Raw genomic sequence first — 10,759 nt, forward strand, 5'->3', positions numbered from 1 at the left:
TACCATAGCTATCTGTAAAGACTGCAAATATTTTGTCCGAAGTCTGGACATTTTGTAGGCAGCAAGAGCTATCTAAAGACAAGTTTCCTATCAGGACAACTATAGAGATTATTGTTCATAAGGGAAAGAATTCCAGTTTTAAATTCCTGTGTATTTTCAGAAAGTGCAGATTAGAAAGAAATGATCCTCTTTTTATAAAAAACAAATCATTATGCAAATATTACAAGGGACAAAAAAGCAGCTCTTAGGCGATCAACCATCAAGCACACAAGAAATCTTAATAATTCATCAGGCACACACAAGGAAATAATACAAGAGCAGCAAGCTCCTTCCTTACCTCTAGATGCATTTTAGAATTAATGCTATACAAGATGGAAGTAGGACTACCAAAAATCTAGAAGACATGTAAATAAACATTTAGGCAGGAGAGGGTAAGAAGAACTATTGCATGGTATAAAATCCAAGCTTTTACACTTGCTAATTTGATTTTGACCGAGTTAGATTAACACATGTTTTCTACTGAGAAAAAAAGAACACATTTAGCATATTAAACACAAAGACTAGCAGTGTTCATGAGGGAACGCAGTACCAAAATTATCCTACCTATAGCTGTAACTAAAAAGCAATGTACTTGAATACATTCCTGATTATGTCCAAAAAACCACACAAGAACGTGAAGTTGTGACTTGGACAAAAATTTAAAGTGACACTCGTATTAACTTCAAAATAGTGAGTAGCATCAGTTTGTCCTTTATTAAGGATTTATAAATGATTGAGGAAAAACTTTTAAAATTATATTGGTACATGTATGTAACTTTATTTAGTGAGTAATGTAGAAACAAGTTGGCTGCGTCTAGATTGGCATGATTTTGCGGAAATACTTTTAACGGAAAGTTTTTCCATTAAAAGTATTTCCGCAAAAGTGTATCTAGATTGGCACAGATGCTTTTGCTCAAAACAGTTCTTCCCTGTCTACACTGGCCCTCTTGCGCAAGTATTCTTGCGCAAGAGGGCTTTTTCCCAAGCGGGAGCGTGAAAGTACTTGCACAAGAAGCACTGATTTTGTACATTACAAAGTCAGTGCTCGAGCAAATTCAAGCGGCCAGTGTAGACAGCTGGCAAGTTTTTGCGCAAAAGCAATTGCTTTTGCGCAAAATCTTGCCAGTCTAGACACTCCCGTTATGTATAATATTTCCAAATCCAATTCATAATTTGACACACAGTTTCAATAATGTGCAAGAGGCACCTGTTACTGCTATTATATCAGTTATCTGTGTTAGAACCTAGATCATAAGACTTACAAGTGTGAGGAAAGTTACACAAGAAGTCCTCTGAAGTTAAAATGTGTGTGCGCGCGCACACATACACATTGTACTTTTCTTCTATTAGTTTCATTGACAGAGTACCTTATCTTGAAGTGACACAGTATCAGTGTCTTAAAATAATTTTTTAATACTTTGGATATAAAAAGTAGCTTGTGAAAAATTATGACATTTAAATATAGTTTAACATGGTTTTACTGAATAGGCAGAGGGAGACAAATAGCATTAAAATATTTGACCAAAAATATTTAAAAGTCTTTTAGCCTCAGTACATTATTATTAATGTAGCAGAGTAGAGTATTCTCAAAATTTTCAGAAAACATTCTAGTTTTCAGAGCCAAGATTGGAACCCTGAACCACTAGTTCTAAAACATATAAGCCTCCACTACTGGAGAAAATTAACAGATCTTCTATCAGCCATGTTGACACTCATAGTTTTTCCATGTTGTGGCCAATCAACAGAGGGCACCATGATCACAAAACTGCCCAATCCTGTCCCTATTGTACAAACCTTATACTGAAATCAATGAAAGCAGGATTAGATTCATAACTATCCACAACAAAAACTCTGCTCAACAACCACCTATTTTTATATATGGTCAGTGCACAAGTTAAAGACATCAGAATGTGCATAAAGTTTGAAATTGTAGTCAACTCGGAGACAAGGTCAGGCAAAGACTATTCAAATTAGATTGTTTTAATTATTTTTTTTATTTTGTGTTTTTTAATTTTCTTTAAGAGACTTATAACTCAAATCAAATTTTGCAGAAGCACTAAGAGTAAATCTAGCAGTTTACAGGCCAGATCAGTCTTGCAGATAAAACAGGATTTTATAATGGAACCTAGCTGCTCAGCATAAATGTCAAGACACTGAGTAAATTAAGATTTCCTTTAGATCTATATAAACAGATCTCTAGCAAGCACTTTAAAACTGTGTAAAGCTTTATATTTATATTTAAGCTGTTTGTAGCATTTCACTCTGGGGAGGAGGGCAGAACAGGGATGGAATGCAAATCAGGCAATTTGTGTGCTCCAAAAGTGCTGGGAGGGAAGGAAAGGAGCAGGTAAGTGCTGGGCTTTGGTGCCCCACTGCATGAGAGGCACTTAGGAGTGAGGAGACAGACAGGGAGCTGTGGGGCCCCAGGTGGAACCTGCTTCAGCCCACTGAAGTGAAGGAGAGCCACTCATGCAGCCCACACACTATTTGTGGTTGCCCATCCTAGTGACCATGCAGTGAATTTAAAGCCCTAAACAAAAAGGGCATGCTATAAAAAGGGCATTGCCAGACCCTGGGCTCTGTGCGGTGCTACTGCTTTGAAATGACATGTGCAGCCTAGGGCCAGCAAGGGACTCAAGCAGTCCCCCCCGGCCCCGTGCTCCCTGCAGCGCTTTCGCCTTTGAAGTATAGCATCAGCGGTTACAAATTTACACGCAGTGGGAGATGGCTCCCATCTTTTCATTTAGTCAAAAGAGTAACATTCTAGTCTATCTGCTATATAACATACATTTTATAGCCTCACATGAGAGCTTGTGATGGGGGGGGGGGGGGGTGGCGGTGGCGGTTAAATAAAAGCTACATAAAAATGACAAGTTCCTGTGATACTAAGATTGATACCTATTAGGGATGTTGAATTTCACTGAATCAGCTAATCGAGTAGTCGATGGAATTTCCATCGACTACTCAATTAGTCGGTAAGGGGAGAAATCGGCAGAGCCATAGCAGGGTTAGCTCCTGGCTCTTTCTTTTAAATGTAATAACAGCCACGACTACATTTAAAAAGGCAGAGGCACAGCAGGGGACAGGACACGAGCTGGCAATCAGTTGTCCCAGCTCATGACCAGTTCTAGATGATGCCCTTCTGCTCATGCCCAGTTCCCCAATACACTGCTGCCTCCTCTTGCCCCCTGCAGAGATGGTGCTGGGGGGAAACCGGCTTTTAAGTCGGCTCCCCCTAGCACCAGCTCCTGCTTCCCACCCCGGGAAGGCGGGGGGGAGGGGGGAAGGAGACCTACTCGACTAGCCGCTTACATCCCTAATATGTATATTGTACTTTATGTAAGAATGATCATTTAAAATAATGAACCATATTTTAAAATTCCTTGATTTTTCAATTTTTATTACCTTAACACTATCAACTTACTGGATCTTCACTAGACTTGCTAAATCAATGCAGCTGCATCAATCACAGTGGCACCATTTGAGCAGGCTGGGGTAGACAAACAAGTGGGGTGCAATGGAGTCAAGGTAAAATGTACAACAGGATGTGTGCGGTTCTCAGCCTTTCAGCAGCAGTGATTACAGTAGAGCCTCTAAGGTAGGAGGAAGAGTTTTGAACTGACAGGTCAACTGCACATCTCATTTGGAACCAGAAGTATGCAATCAGGTAGCGCAAGTTACAAAAAAAAAAAAAAAAAAAAAAGGACACCTTAATTCCCCAAGGTATTTGCACCTCTGAGATTCTACTACAAGCCGGGCAAAATACAGCCCATAGGGCAGTTCAGGCCTATCTAACATTTCTGTCCAGCCCACAGCACAGTGGGATGCTGAGGGAGGATAACTGCCTAAGCACACTGAGAGCCAGGAGCCACCTCTAGAAGTGGCCTCCCAGCCAGAGTCTGAACCTCATGCCTGCTCCCAGATCAGAGCTCCGCCCCCCTTGCATCCAAACTCAATTCCAGAGCCCACATCTCTCACCCTTTTCTACACCCCAACGCTCTATACAAGCCCAGAATTCCTGCCTACCCTCAGACCTTGCACCCCATTTATTAATATAACAGAAGTGTGCAGCCCATGACAACTTACCAAAATGCATGGAATGGCCCACCTGTGAAAATTATTGCCCACCCTTGTCCTCCTGTATATAAAGTTCTACCACAATTTACCTATAAACTTAAAAAATATATAGAAAGAACAAAAGAAACCACATTTCTTAGCAAGTCACAGGTGCTATTTACAACAATAGAAGTACAATGCTGTCAAACAAATGTGGTTATCAAGCTGTTTGATTTTAATAAAAACGTAAAACCACCATTAATAATGTTACCCAGTGAAATAAATAGGTGTGGTGCATGGAATTGGAGTACTCTATATTAGTTTATTTACCAACCATAAAAAAAAAACCATGCCTCCTCTGTGTATGCCTCAAAACGTTTAAGTGACATGACATATAATTGAAGGAAAAACAACAGCAGAGTTGGGAAGGAGAGAAAGTAGACACAGCAACAAGATTACATAATTATTCAATAAAAGAATATGTAGCAGCACCTCTGAACCCCTTATGCTTTTAAGTCCTAGGTTCAACATCAGCCTGCTAGTTGTGACCCAAAAACATCAACCTTTACTACTCAAACCAAAGAACCAGGTCTGTCAGCGGAGTCCTACTCTACACTACCTACTCTACATGAACAACCTAGCTGAAGCTGACATACCTGCTGCTACTTACTGCAGTGTCTTCATTGTGGTTAAGTGGACAGCTGATGCCTTCCCATTGACGTCGCCTAAACTTCTCATTCTGATGGAGCACCAACGTTGACAGGAGAGCACTCAGCAGTTAAGTACATCTATATGTAATAAATCGAACTCCACTAAATTGATCACTACCTGTCCATCTAGCAAGCAGTATAGACATGCCCCAAGGCTATGTCTGCACTGCAGTTTATTTCAGCATAAACTATGTCACTCGGGGCGGGGGAGGAATAAACTACCCCACTCAGCAACACAAATTACACTGGACATAGCTATGGTCACTCACAGAAGCTGAAGTAGCACTTTCTCCTATAAGCTAAGAGCAGCAGTTAGAGAGCTTACAGCAGCACTGCTGAGGATACAGCTATGTTCAAAATAATTCTGATTAATCATTTGTTTAGTCAAAGAGGTATATTGAAGATTGTGTGTCATAGTGAAGTGATATTCTTGAATAGAAACACCACCCAAAACAAGCAGTTTAAACAAACAAACAAAAAAGGGTGAGAGGGGTGAATGGAAAGACCCAAGATTCAAATTCTCAGTACAGTATGCAGCAATAATAGAATGTTGCTTTACATCAAGAGGGACATATGACAAGACTTAGCAGAATTCAGTGTTTATAATTTTTATGATGTTATTGCTTCTTTTTAAGCTTTCTTATGTTTTCAGATGTGCAAAATTATGGGTTTTAAGCATTCCTTCCCCCCCCCCCCCCCCCAATTTTAGCTCTTTAAATGTTCAGGACTGCAACAAACTTGGGGGAAGGAGTCAGAAAATAATGAATGACAGCAGATGTTAAGATGTAAAAAGTTAAATCTTTAGCTCCTTCACAAACTGCCAACATCACATGTAAACTTATACAAATCAAAACTCCAATAAGCTCCCAAGCAACATTTGTTTTCTTACTTTGCCTCTCTGTACTCTTTTCAGTTAGTACTAATGCAAATGTTTTTCACCGGTTTATGTGGGTTCTATGAAATTGATGCTTACTAGCCAAAAACGAAATACTTCCCAAGCCTACCTATAGGCTCGACAAACACTAGGAAAACACTTGTCGTTGCCTTTCTGAAGTGTGGCACCTGGATGCTTTAGCCCCCAGAGAGGATAATGAAGAGACAACACAAACACTGAAATCTAGCAAAGGGTTTTTCTGAGGCCAAAATCGCTGCGCGGGGTTTAGGAGACATCACCAGCTCCAGGAAAGGGGCCGAGCTGTGCGCCCCTCCATACAAGCGGGCACCCAAGCACATCACGACGGAGACATCTGAGGCTCCCCCAGTCGCTAGCGCGCATCTGACAGCGCGTGGCGAGGAGTCAGTCCCGCTCCCCTCCCCCCGGCCCCACGCTGAACAGCGCCGGGAGCTAAGGGGAAGTCCAAACAACCGCCATGGGAGCTAGCCCCGTGCTCCGCGAAGGGGGCTGACAGGAGCGGCGCTGGCCGGCCGGCACAGGTTTGTTCCGAGCCGGCGAACCCTCTGCGGATGCCGAGGCGGGACCAACCCCCCTCCCCCTCACCATTCTCCTCAGGGTCGAGCTGGGTCTCGACGCCGCCGGCTCTGGCGCTCCTCGGGCCGGGCTGCTCGTGCTCCTGCTCGTGCTTCGGCGGTGGCGGAGCCTGTCTCCATCTATCGGGGCTGAGCTCGGCGACTGCGGAGGGCCGGGCAGGGAGAGGCCGCGTGAGGACAGCGCTCCAGGCACCAGGAGAGAGGGGCGGCTCGAGCTGGGCTCTGCTGCAGGACACGACGCTGGCGGCGGCAGTCTCGGCCCGGCGGCTCCTTCTCATAATTGTGCGACTCCCCTCGGCCAAGAGCAGCGGCGCCGCCGCGTCAGCGCGCTCCGCCCCGGGGGAGGGAGACGTACGCGGGGGGGGGACGCTGACCTCCCTCCGCCCGGTCTGCCGTTAGCCCCCTCCCACCCGTTCTTCTCCAGGCTCCCTCGCCCTGCCTGGGGCGCAGGACTAAGGTCAGCTCGGGTCAGGGTCACCCGAGGGGCAAAGACCCACCATGAGGGAAATGCTGCGGCGGCAGCGCACCCGCGCCGCCCTAGGATGCAGCCCTGCCGCGTGACTGACTCTCCTGGCGCTTCGTAGTCAAGGTCGCTCACTTCCAATTGGCATAAAATGGAGGATGGTGGCAGCCCACGTCTTATCTTCGCTGCCCGGGGGTGGTTTCCAGCGGAGAGGACAAGTCCCAGCAGATGACTGGGGCCCGTTGAGCCGACATAGGTATTCACTGCTGTGTCTGGGCTGAGGAAGCACTAGAGATACTGAACAGGTCAGCTACTAAGGCCCCCACAAGTGACCATGCTCAGTCTGCAACAATTAGAAGGCCCCCTGGTGAGTGCAGCTGCCTAAAGCCGGCTATAGTGGGCTCTCTCATGAGGAGGGGACTGCAGCAGGCAATGTTGCTTCTAAAATTTAATTTTTCCATCCATCTGCAGAATAAATGTTATGATGTGGACAAAGGCATGTGCAGACATGTACTGCCAGTAAAAACACATGCTGCCAGATGTGGGTGCTCTGGTATCACTTAGGTGGCATTTGAACCTCTCCTGGATGCCCAAGAGCACAGCTGACAAGGAACACTGGCTAGAGGGACAGCCCAGTAGGCTTGTATCTTACACTGCCTTTTAAAAGATATTTCAGGTCCCATGTTTCCCGAGCAGTAAAGACAGGGGTTAGCATTCATCTGCTGAAGTGAGGAAATGTCTTTAGCAACTTACCTCATACAGCAAAGCTGGGGCACAAAAAAAGTATTACAAAAAACATTTTAAAGCTGGTACAGCGATTTTTGCCAGTTCTTCAATATGGCAACAGCAGAGTCATTCAGTTTGTTAGAAACCAGTTTAACTGGAACCATAGTATTCAAAAGAAAGTCACTTAACTCCGTTGCTGATGGGGCTAACTTACCTATCTCTTAACATTTTTAACATTTTTCATGCAAAAACAGTATTAGCTTTGGGGAATGGGTGAGACGGTTTAGGGCACATCCCTTGAGGCACTGATAGCCTGCAGAAAATAGCTATTCTCAATTCTGTTGAATTTGCTGGCAAATGAGGGTTTTTAGTGCATCAAAAAATCAAGCCCTAACTGCTAAGTTTCTCAATGTTGATACAAGGGCCTCTACAAAAAACAGTTACAAATATGTACCCAGAAGTTCATAAAGCACAGTACAGTTGGTGTATTTCAAAAGTGAGCTATTATTTAAAGTATGTTTAAAAGTCTAGGAAACACTGTAGCTTTCCCTGCAGGTTACACTTATTTGCTTGGATAAAGAAGAGAATTATTCATTAACACTATTTTAATGGGTATGTATGATGTCACTTGTGTTGAACAGCATTTTCAGGAAAATGCACTATGATTGGAACTGATCACTTTTCTCAGTCCTGTTCTGTTTGTATTGTAAACTTCTCAGGGCAGGAACCTTGTCTTACAGACAAAATACAACTAGCACACTTTGGAACCTATGCCATTAAAAATAGCAGAATTTCATTCTGGATTTCTAAGGTAAATCTTCTGTAACAAATCTCAAACTGGAATAATCATCAGTTTGTTTCCAGAAAATAACAAAAAGGGTGTTTTCAATTATTGTAGGCAGAAATTAATCCTGTTGCCCTGAACATAATGAAAACTGTAATGGTCTAGCAAAACCTCACTCTCCAAAAACAAATATCTAACATTAACTAATGACTTTACCTACCATTTGCAGTACTTCCTTCTAGTTACAAAAATCAGTCTGCGGACAAGTCACAGTGTCAAGAACAAAATGGGGTTTAGGCTCAATGCAAAAATATCAAAGTAGGAGGGTAATGATTTTTCAATTTAAAGTTCCACTGAGGATTTCATATCTGGGATAGGGATGTTAAATATTGGTTAACTGAATAGTCGAGTAACCTCAAGAATTCTTATTGGTTAGTCAACTATTCTATAGTTCCTGGGGCAAGGCCGGCAGCCATTGTGCTCCGGCCTCGCTCCCAAGGAGCCCCCTACTTCTCTGCTGAAGTTTAAAAACCAGCTCCCCTTGCCTGTTTCCCTGTGCTGCTGCCTCTGATAAAGAAGCAGCAGCGCAGGGTGGCAGTAGCCTTTGTATAGGGTTGGTTCTGAGCTCCTAGACCCATCACAAACCAGGATGGCCAGCCTGCTAAAAAATGTACTAGCAAGATGTGGGGAGGGAAATGCATCTAGTGTAGTCTATGGCATTAACCTATAAGCTTTTGCTTATTGGTTAATTGGTTAATTGAGTATACTATTACATCCCTAATCTGGAAGATTAGTGGTGGATAGCATTGTTGTGACAAAGCCATGGGCTGCAAGCAACAGACAACTAATATTTTGGCTCTTTAGGTTCTAAGTCACACATCTCTGCAGCTTTAACTGAGGAATCATAGACTCATAGCACTGGAAGGGACCTCAAGAGGTCATCAAGTCCAGTCCCCCGCCTTCATGGCAGGACCAAGCACCATCTTCATCCCTGATAGGATAATCAACTATTAACCATAGCAATAGATCTGATCATCTCTGTGGGCCAGCTAGTTTGGAACATCACTTATTCCTATATGCCAAGTTAGCACATAAAATTGCATCAAGAACAGTAGCAAGTTGCAACAAATCTGAATCCAGGAAGTGGAAGATTGTACCTCTTTAGTGCTGCCTCCCCAGAAGAGACAGCTCAGTGAAACTGACAAGAATGGTTGTCCATTTTATTGTAACCAATATACAGCACTGGGTGAGAGAGCACAAAGGGTAGCAACAGAAGCAGAGGAATTCTAAGGGCTTTCCTAGGAGAAATACAGCAAGAATGTAGGACAATGTAGCACTTTAAAAACTAACAAGATGGTTTATTAGATGATGAGCTTTCGTGGGCCAGACCCACTGGGTCTGGCCCACGAAAGCTCATCATCTAATAAACCATCTTGTTAGTCTTTAAAGTGCTACATTGTCCTGCATTTTGCTTCAGCTACCCCAGACTAACACAGCTACATTTCTATCACTATTCTACAAGCAAGAATGTGGAATTCCCACTAATGCTGTAAGTACTTTTGACACAGAGTGCCAGTATTCTGTCTCCTGCTCCTCTTCATATTTCTCTCATCTCCACATGTTATACCGATCAAGGTTACAATTAGGTTACACTTCTCTTCATACAGTATCATTTTGAGCTAGTCTGTCTTATTTCCCATGCTCATAGCAATGAAACGTAGACTCTTAGGGCTTGATTTAAAGAAGTCCTGAATACCCTCAACTCCATCTAAACTCAAAAGAGGTGCAGAGTTCAGTGTCTTTGAAAATCAGGTCTTAATTTATGCATATCCATTTATTTCCTCCTTTCTCTTTTCCACTTAATCATTTCACTGGTGGAAATATTCACTGTTAATTTTTTGTTTCCTTCCTCTTCCTTCTACTTTAAAGTCATCCTAACAAATCTTTGAGCCCAGCAGACTGGCATCTCAAACTGACTTGAAGACATTACAATCTGCAGAAAGTATTAGGTATTTTAATGTGCTGGAAAGCCAAAAACAAAGAGGTAGATAGCTGGAGGCCAAATTAGAACATTGATTGAGACATTCTTGTACAAGCTATCATTTTAGGAGAACATATCTTGAGGCCAAGAATAAACCACACCTTTTCCCTACTGATTCTGCAAAGTTGCAATTAGATTGACAAACTAACCCTTTGCTAGTTAAACAATTTGTGATCAGATGAGAGTAAGATGAGGCAGCCTGGCAGGAAGATCATAACTGAAAGAGTCAGCTTCTGTCTCCATTTTGCCACTGCTCTGGGTGAGTGAACACCATCCCAGCAGAGCTTTCTACTCCGTATGCCGTGGAACAGATGGTATGAGGTGCAATGAAACTTCTCACCCTTTTAATCTCTTGAGTTTACAGTCCGGATAGCCCACAAATTTGTAGAGTTAATCACCAAGAAAGAGTCATATGAATTCTTAAACTGTACATGAATTCTTTTGATTTTACT

The 10,759-nt window shown here is 43.0% G+C and overlaps 1 protein-coding gene across 2 annotated transcripts in view; it reads right to left on the reverse strand.

Annotated features, from left to right (window-relative positions):
- The window catches only part of TRPM7 (transient receptor potential cation channel subfamily M member 7), a 116,085-nt gene extending 109,648 nt beyond the window's left edge, over positions 1–6,437 (reverse strand). For both annotated transcript variants that reach the window (XM_075897155.1, XM_075897154.1), the window contains exon 1: positions 6,304–6,437. In XM_075897155.1, coding sequence (XP_075753270.1) covers positions 6,304–6,306 — 3 coding nt within the window. In that variant the 5' untranslated portion in view covers positions 6,307–6,437. The remainder of the gene's footprint in view (positions 1–6,303) is intronic.
- Positions 6,438–10,759: the final 4,322 nt, after the last annotated feature.

Source organism: Pelodiscus sinensis, chromosome 14 (assembly GCF_049634645.1).
Source record: "Pelodiscus sinensis isolate JC-2024 chromosome 14, ASM4963464v1, whole genome shotgun sequence".
Taxonomy (NCBI): Eukaryota; Metazoa; Chordata; order Testudines; family Trionychidae; genus Pelodiscus; species Pelodiscus sinensis.